Source organism: Penicillium samsonianum (genome assembly GCF_028829775.1).
Source record: "Penicillium samsonianum strain IBT 33392 chromosome Unknown utg000001l_segment0_segment0, whole genome shotgun sequence".
Lineage (NCBI taxonomy): Eukaryota > Fungi > Ascomycota > Eurotiomycetes > Eurotiales > Aspergillaceae > Penicillium > Penicillium samsonianum.
In genome coordinates, this window is record NW_026643259.1 from 705,436 (window position 1) to 726,074 (window position 20,639).

Sequence of the window (20,639 nt, forward strand, 5' to 3'; positions counted from 1 at the left end):
TTCAAAACAGAAAACGCAATTTCTTTCGAACATATATATTTGATGCTTCCAATCGTCATTTTATATACCACACCAACTCATTTCTTCTTTTCGTTTGTGTACAACGCCCTCCGGGTCATTTTTCGCCATCATGAAGTCTGCTATTATCACTTCCGTTCTCTTTTCTGTAGCTGTCGTCCAGGCATATACCCCGGCCGAGCAGCTCGACGTCCAGTCTCACCTAATTTCCGACCCCAACCAGGTCAAGGGAAAGACTTATGACTATGTCATTGCTGGTGGTGGCTTGACTGGTCTGACCGTGGCGGCCAAGCTGACCGAAAACCCGAAGATCAAAGTTCTCGTGATTGAGAAGGGATTCTACGAATCCAACGATGGACCGATCATCGAGGATCCCAACGCGTATGGGGAGATCTTTGGAACTACTGTGGATCAGAATTATCTCACAGTTCCCATGATAAATAACCGAACTGGAGAAATCAAGTCTGGCAACGGTCTTGGTGGCTCGACCTTGATCAACGGCGATTCCTGGACCCGCCCTGACAAGGTCCAGATCGACTCATGGGAAAAGGTCTTTGGCATGGAGGGCTGGAACTGGGACAACATCTTCCAGTACATGAAGAAGGCTGAGCGCTCGCGCCCCCCGACCGCTGCCCAGATTGAAGCCGGTCACTTTTACGACCCTGCCTGCCATGGAACAAATGGAACTGTTCATGCCGGCCCTCGCGACAACGGCAAGCCTTGGTCCCCACTGATGCGAGCCCTTATGAACACCGTCTCTGCTGTCGGTGTCCCAGTCCAAAAGGACTTCCACTGCGGCCACCCTCGTGGTGTCTCGATGATCCCGAACAACCTCCATGAGAACCAGGTCCGGGCTGATGCGGCTCGCGAGTGGCTTCTTCCCAACTACGAGCGCGCTAACCTGCAGATCCTGACTGGCCAGAAGGTTGGAAAGGTTCTGTTCAACGAGACCGCGTCTGGCCCTAAGGCTGTTGGTGTGAACTTCGGTACCAACAAGGCAGTTAACTTCAATGTCTACGCCAAGCACGAAGTTCTGTTGGCCGCCGGATCTGCCATTTCTCCTTTGATCCTTGAATACTCCGGTATTGGTATCAAGTCCGTCCTTGACACAGCCGGCGTTAAGCAGCTCCTCGAACTCCCTGTTGGTCTCAACATGCAAGACCAAACCACTACCACTGTGCGGTCCCGTGCCAACAATGCACCTGGACAAGGCCAGGCCGCTTACTTTGCAAACTTCACCGAGGTTCTCGGCGACCACGCTGCCTATGGTATTGAGTTGCTGAACACCAAGATTGACCAATGGGCCGAGGAGACCGTTGCCCGCGGTGGTTTCCACAATGTGACAGCCCTCAAGATCCAATATGAGAACTACCGCAACTGGCTCCTTGATGAGGATGTTGCGTTTGCCGAGCTCTTCTTCGACACTGAGGGCAAGATCAACTTCGATATCTGGAACCTTATCCCCTTCACTCGCGGTTCTACCCACATTCTCAGCAGTGACCCTTATCTCTGGCAATACGCCAATGACCCCAAGTTCTTGATGAACGAGCTGGATCTTCTTGGCCAGGCCGCTGCTACCAAGCTTGGTCGTGATCTCTCTAGCGCCGGCGAGATGAAGAACTACTACGCTGGCGAGACCATTCCCGGTGACCTCCTGGCTCAGAATGCCACTGTTGAGCAGTGGGAGGACTACGTGCTGATGAACTTCCGTCCTAACTGGCACGCTGTGAGCACCTGCTCCATGATGTCCCGCGAGCTTGGTGGTGTTGTCGACGCTACTGCCAAGGTGTACGGTACCCAGGGCCTCCGTGTCGTTGACGGGTCCATCCCTCCCACTCAGGTGTCCTCTCATGTGATGACTGTTTTCTACGGTATGGCCTTAAAGATCGCCGAATCCGTCCTTGCAGACTATGCCAAGAAAGCTTAGTTGGATTAATTTGCGTGAACGATCATTTTGGCAAGAGGGAGATTTGGTCAATCACCCCAACCGTGGGAAATTCCTTCCCCCTTTTAGATTTGCGAGGGGACTTGCACTCAATAATGTCCCGACTTTAGTTGAAACTCGTCTATTCCTTGCCCCCGTTCCTTGTTATTTTCCTTCAGGTGTTATACTAGATTTCAAGATATAATTGTTAAATAGAAAAGAAAAAAAACTGTTCAGGGTCAACAAACGAAAGAAGCCTCTAAATAGGACGGAGCCAAAAGTTGAACTCGCCGTAAATAAACAGTATCATTTCATAATTTAGGAGGCTTCCAGTATAACGGTTGGGCTTACCTTTCCACCGGTTAGGTGTAAATGATCTAGATTACCCGGATGAAACCTATTGATCAGGTAAAGACCAATGATGATATAAGGAGAGGTGAAGACTGGTTTTTATTATGTACGGAAATGAGTTTTGTTGAAAATCCCAGTTAATTCTCAGAAATTAACATCGCCTTGGGGCCTCAACGCTAACCCTAAATTCCGGGATCTAGATGCAGTTTGATCTTGTCGATACTCCTTTTCTGTGTTTAAATACTGCATTGGCGACTCAACATTTTAATTCGGGCTACATTTATTCAATTTTTCAGCTTCATATCGTTGAGTCTTGTTGATTCATTTCTGTTCTGTCATATTGAGGGGATAGAATAAAAAGCCTATAAATATTTATGGGCTTCTTTCCCTATAAGAAAGAAATTAAACCGTTTTACATTTCCAACTTTTTATAGCACTTTTCATAGTACTACTTTGGTAAGGATCTTTTATCCCTATTTATACATGCTGAATAGTTTCATCAGTACTATTTCAACAAATCTTGATATGCCAGTAGACTGGGTACATAAAATATACACTAACTAGCGCCTCAGTACCTGAAATATGGTATGTCTCTGGCCAATCGGTTGCTCATTTACTTTATTCGGAGCACGTGGGAAACCCTTGAAACGCAAACTATATCGGGTTCCAGGTGAGGGAGGTTACTACTTATGCCAAGCCAGGGTACCCACACTAAAACCGGCCACGGTGACCTCCCTCAGCTCCTATACTTGGGGGAGGTCACCGTGACCATTTTAGTGTGGGTACCCTGGCTTGGCATAAGTAGTAACCTCCCTCAACTGGGTGCCCAAACTATATCAAGAACCCATTCCTATAATTGTCAACCGAACGTTCCATAAAAATTCCATAAAACCGTTTAAAAATATCGGGTCAATGGAAGAGTAAAAGAATACTTATGAGGCAATTCAAAATATTGCGAAATTTCAAAATATTACAATAAACAAGAAACTGGTAAGACTAGAATCGAACACGGTATTTGTAACACATCTCAGACAGTTCCGAAGGTGTAGGTGACCAGGTTAACGGCAGGGAGGGTCTCAGGGGAGTATATCACATTGGATTGCTGGCCCCACTGTGGGTTGTTGACAGAATCAATCCAGCCCTCGGGTTCAATCGCCAGGCAACCATATTTCTCAACAAATCCGGCAGCTTCCTCATTTTCCGAGTTTCGCTTAGCCTGAGAAGGCTTCACAGGAATTGTTCCATCCATGTTCAGACAGGTGAAGAGCTGCACAGAAGGTTGGTTCGTTGCAACGTCCATGCTAATTCCTGTGGAGTTGGAGTTCAATCGGAGAGCGAGAGCAAGTGAGTTTTGGGCAGAGTACGTCGAGTCACGGTCGATAATAAAGCAGTTGTCATATCCCACATCACTGCCAACAAGACCTTGGGTGTATTGTATGTCACGACCGATGATTTTGCCGGCAGTAAAGTCCATACATTGGTGATCGGTATCATCCACGGTAGAGATGACTCCGTTGGGGACTTGAAGACTGTCCGTGGCGATGAATCGCTCAGACAGAGGCAGTTGCAGCCATGTATCATGGAGGATAGTCGGCTGCTGGAAACTATTCAGGTTCCAGTAGATATGGTTGGAGAGCATGATCGGAGTGGAGTGAGTGAGAGCCTGCGAGACCAACTTGGTTATCAGCCGGGGACGTCCCTGCGGGTTCGCAGCGGTGGCCTCGGTGTCGACAGTGTATGTAGCCTGTGTAATGACGTCCCCTGGGAAGCCTTGGAATGCAGCGTCGTAGAGCTCAAACGTGACAGAGGAAGGTGTGGATGCAACCAAAGTCCAGTTTCGCTGATCATAGCCAATGTCTCCGCCATGCAGCGTATACAAGCCGTCTTTGTTCTTGGGAATGTGATATTCGGTTCCGTCTAGCTCGAAAGTACCATTCTTGATACGGTTGGCAATGCGGCCAATGACGGCTCCGAAATAGGTATGACTGGTCTCAGTGTCTTCCAGATACTGACGGGGATCATCATAGCCGACCACAACGTCTTGTTCATTGCCATTCTTATCTGGAACTAGCAGAGAGATCAATCGCGCTCCATATGGAATGAACTTGGCCGTGATGTTGTCGGCGGAGATTGTGAAGACCTTGAAGGGATCTACAGAGCGTGCAGTAGAATGTCCCTGACCAAGAGCGATCGGAACAAAAAGACATGCTGCAATGTACTGCTTGACATACATGTTGTAATTTGATAAAAAATACTGTTCAGCAGAAGTGGCACACGTAAATAAAATTAAAAAGTAAAAGAAGGTGAGGGGACTCCTTCTTAAAACGTGGATCCAGAGAAGACGGATGAGAAAGGGTTAGGTACCCCCCTTGTACCCCCTTGGCAACAATTCTGTCAATGTGGCTCCGCCAAGCCTGGGCTAATTTTCAATTACACTCTGTAATGCATTTACTATGGGAACTTCATACTATATAAATCTATATATCTTCTATAGTTGAATCGATGGCAGGCTTTATAAACTAGTAAATATTCATTCACGTAAAGTACTCGAACTTATATATCATCGAGATTAGGCCTTCCTAACTATGGAATATTGTACTGGATTGTTTAAAAAACATATTATTACTAGCGCAAACTGATCGACGGGATTTACATTGACAGAATTGTTGCCAAGGGGGGTACAAGTGACACGGGGCCCGCTCCCCAGCTCTCTCTCGGGCGGGAAGTGTCGGCATGCCGAGCTTATTCTCGGCAAACCCGTGGTTCGGTCTTGGCAAAGAATAAAGTTTGGCCACTAAATTTTAAGTTTCCTGTCAAACAAGAAATAGGACAGATATGGCCCCGCTAGGCCCTAAACAAGTACCTTGGTTTTTGTTATGGTCTAGTGGTAAAATACGCCGTATTTTGTTCCACATTTTCCTCAAAATCCGAATTAATAATTTGCAAGGCCTAGACTGGGAGTAACAATCCTGGCGATATATTCTGGCAAGGGTGCATAGAGCTGAGTCATTTGCGCTTTATTAGGACACATCCTTTCTTAAACAGGCTATACGCAAGAAATGTCTGGAGGTGCTTTGGACTGAGTAAAGAGATTTTCATAGTGATCCAGTTACGAACGCTAGCTGCTTCAAATTTTGTGTCATAGGTCTAAAAAATCTAGAGATATAGTAAGCAGATGGTAGTGCGAAGATGTCCTAGGTTTAAACTTAGCTTTTTACGAGGACTTTATCTCGTTTAGCGAAAGCGCCGAAATTTCCTTGTTTGTCAATCAAAATATACCATGCTCAAAAACGTCATGGGTGGAGATCGATCAGAACAATGTAAAACTGTATACACTAGTATGCATTCAACACAAATTAGATCAAGCGGCACCAATTATTCGGTCCATGAGACGCACTAGGACCACTGGCCTGCCCATGTGGCTCGTGGGACTGTTGTGCATGGACGACATGTCGAGGGCAGGTTGAAATACTCATACTCGATACTCAGTTTTTATAACGCCAGGGTTGCAAATTTGGCCAATGTTATATACGAGAAACCAAAGAAATGCGTAGTCTCATGCAACCAATCAAAAAAGTCGTCGAACCTGATCATCCAGGGTGCTTTTTTTTCCTTTGCCGCGTGAGATGTGGAATTCATCAGGTTTCCGGTTAGGCTTTTTAAGGATCCCTAGTGAAGTAGATAGATCTGGTCCAGGGACTGTTCCTGCATTCATTAGACTTCCAGTGAGTGATTGGTGTACATAGTACTTTGCGCTCTCCTTACGACCTTAGGGGTCGATTGGTTATCACTTTTGGCGAGGATTCCACTGGTTTCAGTGACACGAGACAGTGCGGGTTACAGCCGGGCTACCTGATTCATAATGAATGAAACTCCTTTGGTCCAGGAAATACTCGTGCGATAGAATATCTGCAACAGCTTGAATTATTGTTTTTAAGACGTAGTCACGTAATTCAAATCTATCCACTGCCAAAATGCACATTCTAACCTGGCCAAAATGGCCAAATACTATTCTCGACGGAGAGAGAGGTCAATTTCCCAGAGAAATCCATCAATACGATTCATTTTGAAGTTACCATTCCAGTGACCAATGATTTCCAGCTCAAGCCGAGATATTGAATCCGGAAACGACCAAGGTATGCTTCTTACCATCAAAGTGGACGTTCTTGGGGGGCACAGCGTGACCATTGAACTTGATAGGGGTCTTTGTCTGCTTAACGCCCCGAATGGTAACGTTTCTCAGGCTGTTCTCTTCAGCCCATCCACCATGCTCTATGAAAGTGTCAAGCTTCCTATTCTGAGGCTTGAATTCCGCATGAAGCGTGGCGTTGGGTATAACGCTGACTCCGTCGTCAAGGTAGAGGTTTCCATTTGCGCTGCCGTCCTTGTCCAGTGCCACGAGGATATCCCAGGGGCTGTTTCGTGCATCTCTGGTGGTGAGTGCAGCTTGCTGAAGGGGCAAGACGGATCCTCCACGAGCGTAGACTGGAATGTGACCGAGAGGGGCGGGCATGGTTGAGTTGGCTTGGGCTGGCACGGGGACGGCGGTATTGTTGTACCAGTCGTACCAGACTTCCTCGCCCAACACGAGCACTTCCGTTCCTCGTTCGGCACATGATGAGCTTTTATTGCGCCAACACAGGTATTAGCATTGGCAACCTGATAGTTCGCCCTGCACAGTGACTAGCTTTTAGCCTGTTGGGGGTATTCACCATCGTTCCATGATTGTTGGGGGCGTTAGGTTTGTTGCCTAGTCTGTATAGCTCCTAGCTTTGTCAACGACCAATATTAACTCTCATTGCACCAAAAGCTTTGACATAGCCCTTTTGGGGGTCCCTTCTGGCAATAATGTCCTTGGTAAGACAGAGGAGAGTCCAATACGCTGTGTAGTGGGTTTATAAGAGGGTGGATTTGATTTGTAGAAAGTAGAGGCCATGGGTTTTGAGATAGCCAAAGCACGTCTCTGGTTCCTGGAGCTTGTTCCAGGTACTTGGGTCCTCTATGTTGTGTGTATCCGCTACCTATACCCCATATATTGATATAGCTTAGGCTGATACAAGGGTTTCTGGTCAGGATCAATTAAGGACCAATAAATCAATGAAGATGGTAAAGAAAGATGTTGAAATTCATTCATGAGAAACGTGCGGACCAATCTCTCAAGGGGAATGGACCTGGCAGGGCTAGACCTCGAACAACAAGGAAAAGGAAAAGCTCGTTCTTCAGTCAAATAGCCCCTTGGATGGCCAGTCCAGGGGTCCCTCTAACTCGTCAAATAGACCCAGGGGGTCCAAAGGATCCCAAACGTATTGGTTGTCGGCCTCCACGCTGGCATTCAGGATGTCCTGGGCGCGAGGACCAGGAGAGGAAGGCTCAGCGACTGGGCGGATGGGAGAGGGCGGGGCAGCGGGGGAGGCGAGACAGCGGGCGGCGACACAGCAGGGGGAGACACAACAGGTGGCGAGGCAGTACGAGGCGAGGCAGCAGACCAAGCGGAACGCGAGCTACCGGCCGATGAAGCCGCAGGAGAGGCGACAGATCCACCCTCCTCATTTGCCTTCTTGGCGGCGGCAGCTTCCATCTCTTTTTAATCGTTAGCATTCACTCAATATCAAGTCATATCATGAGACATACTTCTCTTCTTCGCCCTCTTTTTGCCGGGGCGGCGCTGGTTGCGCTTGCGCTTTGGGGGAAGCGCAGGGTCGCGCACTCCCTGCACGACGGGGGGCTATATCAAGCAAGATGTTATTATCAGTCAGGTCAAATTATGTGTAGCAATGATGGGACAAATAAGGGAAGATAGTTGGCATCCTGACAACTGGGGACAACGAGGATATTCCACAGGTTGAGACGAGGGAAGACCCGAGTACTTACCACGTCAATTCCGTGATTGCGGAGGTAGCGGCGGAAGCTAGGGTTCCGCTTTTTTCTTTTTGGGGTTTCCCTCGGGGAGGGAGGGCCTTCCATCATGAAAAAAATAATAGATGGCAGTGTTGATGAAGAGGTGGGTGGGATGAGACACGAAGGATGAGACGCGAAGAGAGAAGAGGAGAGAAAGAGAAGCCCTTCACCCGTGGAAAAGTTTGAAATCCGAGCAGCTTCCTCGTTGACTGAGACCTACGTGTTTGACTGGGAAAATCTTCAGGTGACTGACTGTTGTCTTCTTTCCCACCAAGGAGGGTTTGTTCGACCTACGAGGTCAGATCACCCTGATATTTTCCGGCAACCTCGTCTGCTACAAGACTTTGTTTGTTCAACCTCTATCAGAATCGAAAGCGCAAATCTTTTTTTGGGATTTGGTGTTGGATTTCCTATAATAGAGGACTACATACATGTCGACAAGGAATTGTCAGTGTATAGCGTCTTCTTTGACAGCTGGCTACATTTTCTTGGCTTGAGTGTTTCCATTCCCATGTTAGCTTCCACACATCTCCTTTGCACTGTTTTCGTATTGTTATTGTTGCTGGAATCCGCAAAGGGCTTGCGCATTCATAGGGGCAATGTAGAAGTTCTGGAACTATTCGGTAATCTTGTTTATACCTTCAGCCCAAACAAAGTCAAGGTAGATCCTCTTCATGGAGTTGGGGTCATTTTCTTTGGTACTCAGGGTCTAAATAAATTCACAGGACCGGCAATATGTTGCAATATGTAGCTTTCATAAAGCAATATAGTTTCAGCCGTGGGTTCATCTTTCCAACAATGTCAGTGAGGCCATAAAAGGTGTCTTATGACATTCCAACAAAGTTCCGAGCATTTGCACCTTTATATTGGATATTCGATAACTTGAGGAACCGTCGAAAGGTAGCTTGCGGTGATAGGGAGCAGTAATGAGATCGTTATAGCTGAAATGCTTGATGGACGTCGGTCATATGAACAATTAGTCCGAGCGGGATAGGGTCAAGAGTTTCAAAGAGTTGAATGCAGGCGCAGGTATTTGCATTCTCCCATTGACATAATCGATCAATATCCTCGTGATTTTGAACCCTGAGTTTGGAATAGAACGTGGAAATCGAACGTCAAAGTTGTAGCGGGAAGGACAGGCACCAATGGTGTAACTTGTAAAGAAGAGGGAGGTACGGATGAAAACAAACTCTGACATACTGTACGTTCCTGTGAGGACAGATCTCGCTTGATGCGGGCTTGATGCGGAGAAACGTGGGAGATGAGATCAATGTACGCGGGTACCAAATCGGGTCAAAGTGACACTTCAGGGTGTGGAAAAGACAGACGGTGGTATCTGCCAACGATGATGCCTAGCTGAGCAAATGCAAGTCACCGAATGTGATTAGGTAGCAAGCATGCGATTGGGGATCAATATTCAGAGGGAATCGATAGTTCCAGAGGTGATTACTCAACTGCATGGCGGATGTAGGGGAACGAGATCGACGACTGACGATCTCATAGCAAATACCTGTATTTATATTGTGGATGCAAAGTGAATACCTTGATAGAGCATCATCATTCAAACTCGCCGTGTAATCAAATGAGACACTACTTCTATATGCTCTAAGAGTAGGAAAGGGGGAGGAAACCAGCACAGATAAAAAGGAAATAAAAAAGGAACAAACCCAGCGCCGAGAGTGCGAAATTCTCACAGCCACTTGCGGTCCTCGGGGTTCGAACCCAGGGTTGTGTGACCTAGGGTAGTCTGGAACAGGGTATGGTTCGTGAGCGATCTACCAACTAGGCCACCTGGGTTTCGCTAATACCACTATACTGATTTTTATATTTAAGCAACACTCTTGCTCCTTCGCTTCCTACCTCACTCCCCAAAATTCTGCTTTCTGCAACCCTTCCTAGGTGCCTTCATACGCGTATGTTTGTACACAAACCTGTTAACACCAATCCAGTGAACAATACACCCACATACCAGCGGAAGCAGAAGACACAAGATAAATACCGAAGCACCAGCATTGTTGTTGCAGTTTCCTACAAACTGTCTATTGCCAACGTTGCCGTTTATGAAGACCTGCTGCTCAAACATAATATCCTCGACGGCAATGATGGGCCTAGACAACACGCTGCTTGTCACGGTGGTATTATGCTTTACTCAAGATTATTTCCTGCTATGGTACTTTAGCAATGCAATAAAGAATAATCTCTCTTGTACCTCTCAATTAGATATGCCTCGCTTTTAATATTCCTCATCTCACATATCTCTCACTTCAAATATTTCTCACTCTAGTGAGAAATTAGTAAGAGATGATTTGGTAATTTATGATATACTGATGCCCTCTAATTCTACCCTATGACCAGCGCTTTGACTTTTATTGAAGTCAGCAAGACGTTCCTTCCAAGGTTGGATTTAAAGTCTCCCAACGCATGTATAAATCTTCGTTCTTCCTCGTCTCTCTACAAGGGAAAACACGGGTCAGAAAATATTCGCTTATATAAATAAATGTCATTTCTCCTCCTTTCTTCTTTTCTCTTCAAACCCTCTTCCTCGATGTTGACATAAGCCCAGCAATCCCTTAAAGAGATCCCTTATCGATATCACCACTTATTCTCGTTATTATCATCATGGAAGGCCAGGGGCAACCCCAAAGAAAAAGAAGAGGAACAGTAGTTCCCGTTATTATCTCCGCGATCGTGGAGGACGTGGTAAGTACTCCGGTCTTCCCTAGTTCCAGTCTGTCGAACATCCTTACTGTCCCCAGTTGTCAGGATGCCTACTATTTTTTATTATGTCCCATCCTCTCTAATATTATGTTGCTATAGCCCCCCGTTGTGCAGGGAGTGCGTGACCCTGCGCCTCCCCCAAAGCGCAAGCGTAACCAGTGCTGCCCCGGCAGAAAGAGGGTGAAGAAGAGAAGTATGTCGTATTTGTGGGAGCACATGGGGAGGCTAGGATTTACCAGGATAGAAAGAGAGGGGAGTAAGAAGGAAGTAAGAGGGAGACGATGGTTTGCCTACTAACAACCCTGGAAGGAACTATCCAGACGCGTGAACAGCCTGTCTCACTCAATTTGCTGGCGTCTACATTTGCTATCTAGTCATAGTCATACTCACACTAGAAAATAAACAACATGCCCGTGAAGAAATTAGAAGCTGAGTGTGGAAAACAAGAATTTGTTGGTTAAGTATCAAAGTCAGTGCGGTATCAAAATGCAAAACCCAGGTGGCCTAGTTGGCTCGTAGATCGCGCATAAGAGCCAGGTTTCCAAGGTTACCTGGTTCAAGACTACCCACTAGGTCAAGTCTGGGTTCGAACCCCGAGACCGCAAGTCGTGCCTTTTCAGGTGCTGGGTTTGTTCACTTCTTCACTTCTTCGCTTATTTTTCCTTCTCGTTTTTATTTGTCTTAAGTCTTTTTTTTATCTTTGTTCTCTCTTCCTTTAAACGGTGCTTGTGGCACATGAAAACAGTGTGGTAGTCGCCTAGTAACACGCGTTTGAATGGGTACATATCAACGGTCTCTTTTGGCAACTCGCTCCCAACGTCGGCCATTTCTTTGTAATCCAATATTTGAGTCACTTTGGTACCTATCATATTAATACTAGAGCATCTTAGGACTTGTAGTCTAGCGACAGAGGAAAATCCTATAACTTATGATTGAATATAAGAACGAAGTGAGCCTCCTTTACATACAGTTAATAATAAACAACTAATGCCAAGAGGTCTACGGGAGATGGAAGCTTGGTGACCCAATCCTATAAATAGTCCCTTTGTAATTATCTTCATCAACTATCAAGACAAAAGGATCCCATTCTATGAAAGGTTTGGCTCTGACATTGCTGTATGTATTCTATCCCGAGTTGAGGAGGCCATATCTTGCGCATGAAGAGAGCACGAAGCCCACCTGCCCATTTTATGACAGAAAAAAAGTCTTGATCTTGGTCTCCGTTCATCATGGTATTGTGGACTTAGAAAACATCCCATGAGCCTATGTACGCGACCTTGAAGCCCACCATAACGCCCACTAGGCAAGCCCATATATTAGAACTCGGCCAAGTACTTGAAACATGAATACCGCACTATCTTGATTTGAAAGACCAGGATAGGTGCAGGAAATCAAATCAGGTTGAAGTATTGCAACATCAAGCCCATATCCTGCACAATGTTATCAGACCGTATCCACGTTGAGATATGATACCCCCGGAGGCAACTTTGGTCGTAAAATGACAGCGGAAATAGTTCTGGGCGCCAGTGTGCAAGTGACTCGTGAAGACACCCCGGTTATATCATGGCTTGAAAGCCCCGAGTCCTCGGTGTTTTTTCCGTTAGCGTAGTTGGAGACACGGGAAGCTAGATTGTAAGTAGGTCACGCAGATGTAAGGGGTCACGAAACGACAGACAACGCGTCTTGGGACACAGCTCTCTAGGAGACATAATCAACAGAAATCGCTGTCTTCGAGAAAATAATGATACTCACCACATAGTGATTCATTGACGTTTCGATCCAATGGCAGCGTGCGTGGTGGGTACACAGAGCATTCCATTTGGATGATTGAAAATCGTTAGCAAAGGGTTCCCATCCGACAATAGATTTGGCCTCAAGGCAGTCCCCAACTGATAGCCAGCATATGGAAATCCAGCCAGATTCTCGATGGAATCTGGTTGCTGGCTGGTAGAATTGAAAGTGGAAAAACTGGTGGGAGAGAAGAGAAATGGAAGAAGAGGAAAGGGAGACAGCCAGCATGAGCAAACAAGCCAGACTGGATTTTGCGCCCACGCTATTTTATACGCTCTACTCTTTTGCTCTTCATTTGCAAACCGAGAAAATGGATACTATATGCATTACAGGAATTAGTTACAGAGATAAGCCCAAAGACAGATCCAAATTACACATTTAGAGTACCTTCTGTACAAAAATATGTAACTATATCTTTATGATAGGTGACATGTACATATGTACTACGTGTGTTTTCATAGTTGTCCGATCGTAGTTTTGGTTGGACATTTGGCACAATCGGTCAACTCCAAGAATGGAGGTCTGATTGAACCCAACGCCGAGTATGCGACTCCGACAAGCATGGGGTCACTAGTTTGATACTTCAATGGGGAGCCATAGGTTGGAACTGAGTACACACTGCACAATGTTCATGCTGGGAACTCAAATATATGTAGTGTTTACGGGGATTCCAGCTAAAATGACAAAAGGTGCCTGAATATTTGAAGTACCCATATGTCACTCCAATCCCAGTAAATTCCGGTCAATCCCTTGATTGGAGATGTAAACGGCGGACCTGTGAATTACTGTATCGGGTTAGTTTTGCCTTTTTGGGTTTAGCGCGCCAATACGCTGTCACGTAACCTCCCTTCAATGCCCTCCGACATAAAAGACCCGTCTTCGCTGCTCCTCCCTTTCTCTCACTTTTTCACTCTTCCTACCTCTCTATCTTGTACTTATCGCCGCCCCCTTTCTTTTACTCTGGCCCCCACCGACTACTGCCCATTTGCTTTCAGCCCGACGCACTGCCCCTTTCATTTTTCCCGGAGATGCCGCTTGATCCGACATCCAACTTGTAATGCCTGTCACCTAGAAGCGTAACCACTAGGATGATACAGCATCCTATCCTTTTGTGTCGATGATCCTACTTCTTCCCTAGGGCAGTGACTGAACACTATGCTACGAAGATATCTAGGTCTCCCTAGACCTTGCCAACTCCCATGGGACCAAAAGAATTTTGGTCCCATTACCCCTAGTAGTCCTATGGGGGTCCTATGGGAGTAAACGACAACTTTTATCGAGAAAAACAATATTTCTAATTTATTTCTTAGCATTCAGCATCATTGTAAGCTTTAGTATATTTCAAATCTGTTGCCTCAGAAAATGTCGACGGACAGAGAAAGCTCTTCATTGCCATGTCCCTTCGACAAAGACGATCAGCTCAATGGTGATCTCGATGCATCGCTTGATTATTTGCCAGGTCAACCTCGTATCAAAATGAGCGAACATAAGGGCTTGTTTGATTTCATTCTCAAAGAAGTCTGGCCAGAGGACCTCGAGTCGATATCGGGCAGACTCTGGTGGATGTCGAAGCATGATAGCAGCATATCTCTCCGTTGCATCGACAGCGAGTGAAGGGCCGACAGATCATCGTTACCGAGGATCCTCGACTACACCTCGTCTGGATCGATGACCGAATCTTTCTTAAACCCCTTCCACAGTACATAACGTCCTACGTATTCTGGGATACGTTCATGAGCGATCCGTCAGAATTGGGTGCGGCGATGAAACTAAGAAAGGCCGCACTCGGGTATCTGCGAACGTATTTCTACCTGATCCAGTATGAATCAGATCTACGAATCGCACAAGATCCGGCTCTCTTCCTGGTTCCTAAAGAAATGACCTGGCCTTGGTTCTGCCAGTTCACTGCCCATTTTCATGACATCACGGATAACGAAGTTTCGGGACGATACCATTACGGAGAGATCCGATTGTCCCGATTGAACGGTTCCGGGAATTCTGTCGCTTCTGCTCCCGTTCCCCGGCCGAGTAATCTCATCTCCTGCGCCGCGGCAATGAGATGGCAGCGCATCCGACAACAGCTCATCTCCGTTGCCTCTGCGCGTTCAACAGGTGGGATTGCCGAGTCCACTTGTATATCTTCATCGTTTATAGCCATTGGGATCTGAGTATTAAAGAATATCCGATAGTGAAGCGGTTCATGGCCATTGATCTTAGACAATCGCAGATCTAGAAAGCAAATCTGCAACCAGACCCCAGACCCGTCTTCGGACTTCGACTTCAACAGGCGTGAGGTCGAGCATGGTCCCACCATCAAGATGCATACCCATGGTCTGTGCCATGCGGAATAGCATAGATACCATAGAACAGATAGAGCCGCTATCATCCTGGTTTTGCATACATGTCCACAGAAGAACGGCGGCTTGCAAAACCCGTATGCTTTGCGTGTGGAAAATATCGGCCTTGATCAGAGCTTGCTGGGTGGCGTATTGGTAATGCACCAACAGCGCTGAACGGGCATTTTCCATATTCTGGATACTTGTATCGTCGGTCATGCTGGCGACGGCTGCGTAGTAGATGGAAAACATTAGCGGTTTTGTGCCGTGGTCGACGAGATCCGGGGCCATCGCGGTGTCCATGAAGGTTTGCTTGGTGCTTGGGAAGTGGAATCTATTCACCACGGGGGCAACATATTGTCGAAACGTTTCCCAGAGAATAGTTGGGAGCAAGATGGTGGGGATGCGCAGGGGCTATTTCTGACGGCTGAATCCGAAATAGTCGCGGGACATGTCTCGTATTCGGCCATTGTGGTACCTACAAACGGGCGGATGTAGGAGGATGATTGTGTGTCGTTCCGAATCCAACTGGGTGGATGGTGGAGCATATTTGCTTGTACTGGATCAATCGTCAGGTGTCACTTATTGGACTCTATGCACACTTGTGGTAGGCGCGTACTTTACAAGCGAGGTATAGGAAAAAGATCAGTAAATGTAAGGACGTAAATAGGCGACGCGTTCAATCCTCTATGTCGTATTTTCCTGTCCTTGGAAACGATTGCTAGTATAGATGTCTTTGAACCCAAGATACTTAGGTCTTTCCATTGGAAGTTTAACTATACACGGCGTTGGGATTTTCAAACTGCGCTTTATTCCCGACTACGAAGGAGCTTTAAGTTTTAGTATCTCCGCGGCTTGGCAGAGGGAATGAAGTTTCTCACCTACGAAAGTTGGCAGGTCACTATACAAACTAAACACACTTCATGGCTTAAAATTCTAGTGTGTTGAATGAGAATTGGGAATCGCGAACCGCGAGCTCGAAAGTAATACGGGAATAAAGGTGGTCACGGGAAGTAGTGTTTCATGGTAAACCCGTATCCACACGTCGTGAGCCTCAACCCCAGAAGCCTTACTCGATAATTTACTTTCAGTCAGCATCAATAGGAGACATGTCACGACCTACATATAGACCATTTGCTTGTCTCCCAAAATCTCCATCACGGCATACTTCGAAAATCACAGCTCGTACGTGTTGTATCAAGGCGTTTACTGTCCTTTTCTCCAACTCTCAGCCTGACGATAATCCACAGGCTTCTCAACCAAGATTCAAGAGCTTGATGCCAGCAAATTAGAAAGCTCCCACAACTCCAAGCATGTTCGTCAAATTCACGAGCTACTCCAGAGCCATGGACCTTACACGTCTCCTGCCGCTGCTTTCCCCGACGGCACGGAAATACTTGCCCAGGGCTGAATACCGTATTAGTGTTCCGTCGGAGTTCATCAAAAACGACGACCAGAGATCAATCCTTGGCAGCGTTTTGACCAATACCGGAGCGGGCTACGTTTGCGCGAAGATATTATAACGCCGCTAACGCCCAGCGCGGGCCAAGCATTCGAGGAGCTGAAAAATATGTTGCGGAGTCCCGAAGCGAGATCGCATGCTGTATCTCTTTCGTCGGAGCTACTGTCGAGTGGGTCCATTGTTTTAGTCGAGAATTGTCGGTGGCTTTATGCCAGGAACGAAGTGCAGGACCCTATGAGATACCTGAGGAGGGTTCGGTGGGATGCAAGACCTTTTGCGGGATAGAAATTGACAGTCGTATTTAGGTTACATTCCAGAAATATAAGTCACTGTCACCACTATCCATTCCAGCACAGTTCAGAAATAAATAATCCAGTTCGCAACATTCAATATTGAAATATGCTCGAATAGTTAATACCATGATATCACAGTAACTGGTCAAGCAATGCCCGGGCACTGCTCTCAGCCATGACGCCGATGCCGATGCAGCGTTTCCCCGTTTCAATTGAAGCCCGCCGCGCGCGGAAGTCCTTCTCTGCCTCCTCGACCCGTTTCTCCCACGTGGAAATATCGCTCCCTGGCACAGTCTCGCGCAGGAACTCTGTTAGGCCGCCTACTACCTCGACGAGATCAGGGGCGGGGACGGGGATGGGTCTTTTTTGTTGTTGCTCGGGTGCAATCTCGTCAGAGGTTTGACGAATTCTGACAAAAGAGTATTGTAGGAAGTCATCGCCGTCGTCACTTGAACTGCGGCCTTTTTGGTCAAGAAGAAGGACCCAGCTGCCGGGGTGTATGTCTCTGACTCTGACTCTTGACTCATAATTTGCTGCGAGGCGGTTGCCAAAGAATCCGGCGGGAATGGGACTCACAGCGAACCCTCCGGACGATGAGGATGGCAGCGGTGACTTGTCGTTGTTGGTGGTGGTGGTGGCGACTGACGAGGAGGCCTCCCCGTATGCGAATCGCAAGATGGCCTTGTCAGAACCCGAACCTACGGAACGGAGGTATGATAGGAATTGGACGGCAAAGCGCTCGGGGTCTAGAAGAGTGTTGCCCATGTCGTAGTAGTGACTGTTCTGGTGGTCTGCGTCTGCGACATCTTCGCGTTGATGACCCACAAACGTGAACATGTGCATCACGGGAAATACTTGGACGACGGAGGAAGTGAAAGTGACACTAGTAGTCGAGGGCGATGCAAATTTGTGGTTGCGCAAGGATCTCGAAAAGGCGTAAGTTGGATAGATGGTTTTGTCGCGGAGCCACCCCAAGTTTCCTGATGACCTCCCTCGTAATAGCAGCTGCGTGTAGAAACGAGCGGAGGTATCGTCGCTGTTTCTGTCCGGTCCCTGCACGAAACAGAGCTGTTTGAGGGTCGTGCACTCCGCTAGAGTCGCTACTAGATCACCGAGGCCTCCTTCGCCTCCCTCCAGCTTGAACTTATCGACGCAGAGGCTGAGCGCAGACGCGCCCCGAAGCTCGTCGGATATAATGGCGGTAGCAATCACGCTAGGCGCGAGGTTTCTAAACACGACCCAGTTAAGGTGCGTGTTTCCGGCGTACGCAACGCGGAGAATGTGGCCCGAGGCCTCAGAGGACGGGCCTAGGCTATCGGGCACCTCTTCGAGCCGCCGCCGTAGCTGCTCGCGGAACTCGGCGAGCTTTTGGAATCTGCTAATTGTCTCTTCGTCGAGGTGGAGGTCGGCGGGCTCCTGTGTGAGAATCAGCAGGTTATCAATGGCGCGGTCCATATGCGCATTTCGCGGCGGCTCGTGTGACGTGGTCAGCCGCGAGGCTGTTATGGTCGATATGTCTTTGGCGCTGGTGGTGGACTTTAAAGGCCAGAAGTCTGTTTCATAAGTTAGTAAATGTAGTAGATATGTGTGAGCATAGGGAAGCGCGAGTAATTCACAGACAGTCGGAGATGCTTGAGATGACACCTTGCGAAGGTTCTCTAGCCTGATTTTCAACTCTAGCCTGACTTTCAAGCTCCGGCGGCCAAATGTCTACAATTCCCAAGTCAGTATATACATATCATCTTGATCCCATAGGCGAATAGGTCGCGTGGAAACAGGTCGTGTGGAAACAGACGTACAGTCTAAGGCTGTAGTATCAATAAGCGGCCTATCCTCTAGTCTCAGGAAGCGGGGGTTCTCTTGTAGGCTGATATAGTAGAAGTACTTGCGTAGCCACTGAAGGATAGATAACGGCACTCGAGGCCGCGGGCTAATAAGTATAATGTCAGGCTCCTTTTTAGGCGGGGGGTCTTCAACGGGATCCCAGCCACCCTCCTTACAGTAGAAGGTAACCTCGGCCATATAGCACACGGGGAAACCAACGATACCGTACTTGACGCCGCTATCGAGGTCGGAGATATCGAGAACGACAAGGCCATACTCGGTGCAGTCGCCACGGAATATAGTCGATAGCGGCTGGAGCTGGATGTCGCCGGGGCGTGTACTATTACTATAAGTGGCATTGGCATCGCTATCTCCATCATCGATATCTCCATCATCGCGTAACAACCCGAGCAAAAGGCATGTCGCTATAAAGGGGAACTCGCTAAGCGCGTCATCATGCCATGGCAGCTCGGGCAGTATTTGCGGCTGCTCCCGCCGCCAGGAGCCATCAGGCACGATAAAAGGGGGCTGCGGCGTGTCTGGAATGGTGGGACGCTTAGTACTCTCGGTCTCGTTACCCCCCTGAGACCGACGATACCAGCCCTCCGCGAGCGCTCTCTCCGCCTCGAGCGGCGCGCGGTTCATAGGATCCGAGAGGATTTCGATCAGCGCGAGGGTGTCTGCCACGACATTCTCCACACGTGCCTGAGATGACGCGAAGGCGTCCCTATCGTTGCCCTGGCGGTAGGCCACGCCTAGGGAGCGGCTAGCGCCACGGGGGCCGACATTGGCGACGACGGAGAAGAGGAAGGAGCGGGGACTGTTAGAGTCTAGACACTCGTATCCGAGCATTATATTGTTTACAAGAAGGGACGATTGACCAGCTGGGAAACGAGGAGAGGAAAAGTGCATCAGCCTAACATTTAGTTTAGAGCAGCCTAGTTTAGGCGTCTGGCAAAAGACGGCTAGCCTAGGCCTAGCGGGACAAAGTAATGGAGCCAAGCGATGGCGTCTTTGACTTCTTTTTCAGGTTCTGGTTCTTCTTTTGAGATTGAACACTACAAATTGACCTAGGATATTATTAACTCCTCTTAAATCCCATCTATTTACAACACGCGATTATCTGATGACGTTTGTCTTCTAAGGCGGGGGTGGAGAGGGCTTACGTAGTGAGTCCCCGAGCGTCGGGGGTCTCTCTTTAGAGGTGTCGCTACAACGTAGGCTTATGTTCCAAGGCAAAGATCCTTGTACTCAGCCAAGAAAACAAGTCTGAGCAGCTTTCGGACCATATCTCGGACGCTAAGTGCTAACCTCCGCCTAAGTAGGTAGTGGTCCGCGGATCACTATGAGGTCCCCAAGCCACGATGTTCGATTAGGGAATCTTGTCTTAAATTACGTACGTTATACGTGAAAGAGATTGGTTTTTATTGATTGGTCTCGTAGTATTACATTAACCTCTAGTGCATGATACGGAGGTCTGTAGCCTATCACTAGAAGTAAGATAGAGTCTTTTGGGTTCTATTTCCCCGGTATTATTCTATTACCCCGCATTTATGATGACACGAAATTGAGGAAATGTCCGGAGTACGCAGCGGTATAGGCGCCAACTGCCAAAACCCTATTTCCAGTAAATGTTGATGCCTTGATGCCAAGGAGACAATGGGAGAAAGATGAGGTAGGTTCCTCCTAGAACTTCAAATATGCTGAAAAATGCCCGATTAAGACCTAAGACCTCCGGCTCTCTGTTTAGTTTGCAAAGTCTAGATTTTGGTTGACGTAAAACTCAATAGAAAGAAAATGAAACAAGGAGAAACTTACGGTTCATAGTATTAGTGAGACAAGGACCGTTTGTCTTCCCCATAGAAGAGATGAATAATTTAGGATAGTTGATTTATCGATATCTCCCCAATTTTAGGTGAAGTTAATAGTCATCAATCAAAAGCAGAAAATTCAAACTGAAGTTTGCATAATCTACGTGTTTATAGGGAGAATTGTGGATACTATCTATGGATATACTGAATCCC

The 20,639-nt window shown here is 47.5% G+C and overlaps 9 protein-coding genes across 9 annotated transcripts; 4 read left to right on the forward strand and 5 right to left on the reverse strand.

The window, feature by feature from the left end:
* Window positions 1-130: 130 nt before the first annotated feature.
* On the forward strand, window positions 131-1,945 carry N7471_000280 (GMC family oxidoreductase; the record flags this gene model as incomplete). The annotated part of the gene is made up of 1 exon (XM_057273001.1): window positions 131-1,945. The coding sequence occupies one exon, from the start codon at window positions 131-133 to the stop codon at window positions 1,943-1,945; it is 1,815 nt and encodes a 604-aa protein (XP_057141180.1).
* Window positions 1,946-3,320: 1,375 nt separating this feature from the next.
* On the reverse strand, window positions 3,321-4,526 carry N7471_000281 (aldose epimerase family protein; the record flags this gene model as incomplete). The annotated part of the gene is made up of 1 exon (XM_057273002.1): window positions 3,321-4,526. The coding sequence occupies one exon, from the start codon at window positions 4,524-4,526 to the stop codon at window positions 3,321-3,323; it is 1,206 nt and encodes a 401-aa protein (XP_057141181.1).
* Window positions 4,527-6,395: 1,869 nt separating this feature from the next.
* On the reverse strand, window positions 6,396-7,016 carry N7471_000282 (uncharacterized protein; the record flags this gene model as incomplete). The annotated part of the gene is made up of 2 exons (XM_057273003.1): window positions 6,396-6,915; window positions 7,006-7,016. 2 exons carry the CDS (start codon window positions 7,014-7,016, stop codon window positions 6,396-6,398), a joined length of 531 nt encoding a protein of 176 aa, XP_057141182.1.
* Window positions 7,017-7,512: 496 nt separating this feature from the next.
* N7471_000283 (uncharacterized protein) lies at window positions 7,513-8,257 on the reverse strand (the record flags this gene model as incomplete). The annotated part of the gene is made up of 4 exons (XM_057273004.1): window positions 7,513-7,618; window positions 7,672-7,873; window positions 7,925-8,018; window positions 8,165-8,257. The coding sequence occupies 4 exons, from the start codon at window positions 8,255-8,257 to the stop codon at window positions 7,513-7,515; spliced, it is 495 nt and encodes a 164-aa protein (XP_057141183.1).
* Window positions 8,258-10,810: 2,553 nt separating this feature from the next.
* On the forward strand, window positions 10,811-11,370 carry N7471_000284 (uncharacterized protein; the record flags this gene model as incomplete). The annotated part of the gene is made up of 3 exons (XM_057273005.1): window positions 10,811-10,891; window positions 11,009-11,176; window positions 11,305-11,370. 3 exons carry the CDS (start codon window positions 10,811-10,813, stop codon window positions 11,368-11,370), a joined length of 315 nt encoding a protein of 104 aa, XP_057141184.1.
* Window positions 11,371-14,062: 2,692 nt separating this feature from the next.
* Window positions 14,063-14,314, forward strand: N7471_000285 (uncharacterized protein; the record flags this gene model as incomplete). The annotated part of the gene is made up of 1 exon (XM_057273006.1): window positions 14,063-14,314. The coding sequence occupies one exon, from the start codon at window positions 14,063-14,065 to the stop codon at window positions 14,312-14,314; it is 252 nt and encodes an 83-aa protein (XP_057141185.1).
* A 119-nt stretch (window positions 14,315-14,433) lies between these two features.
* N7471_000286 (uncharacterized protein) lies at window positions 14,434-14,868 on the forward strand (the record flags this gene model as incomplete). Its single annotated transcript, XM_057273007.1, has 1 exon — window positions 14,434-14,868. The coding sequence occupies one exon, from the start codon at window positions 14,434-14,436 to the stop codon at window positions 14,866-14,868; it is 435 nt and encodes a 144-aa protein (XP_057141186.1).
* A 45-nt stretch (window positions 14,869-14,913) lies between these two features.
* On the reverse strand, window positions 14,914-15,584 carry N7471_000287 (fungal specific transcription factor domain-containing protein; the record flags this gene model as incomplete). Its single annotated transcript, XM_057273008.1, has 2 exons — window positions 14,914-15,450; window positions 15,519-15,584. 2 exons carry the CDS (start codon window positions 15,582-15,584, stop codon window positions 14,914-14,916), a joined length of 603 nt encoding a protein of 200 aa, XP_057141187.1.
* Window positions 15,585-16,923: 1,339 nt separating this feature from the next.
* N7471_000288 (uncharacterized protein) lies at window positions 16,924-19,467 on the reverse strand (the record flags this gene model as incomplete). The annotated part of the gene is made up of 3 exons (XM_057273009.1): window positions 16,924-18,344; window positions 18,412-18,501; window positions 18,591-19,467. The coding sequence occupies 3 exons, from the start codon at window positions 19,465-19,467 to the stop codon at window positions 16,924-16,926; spliced, it is 2,388 nt and encodes a 795-aa protein (XP_057141188.1).
* Window positions 19,468-20,639: the final 1,172 nt, after the last annotated feature.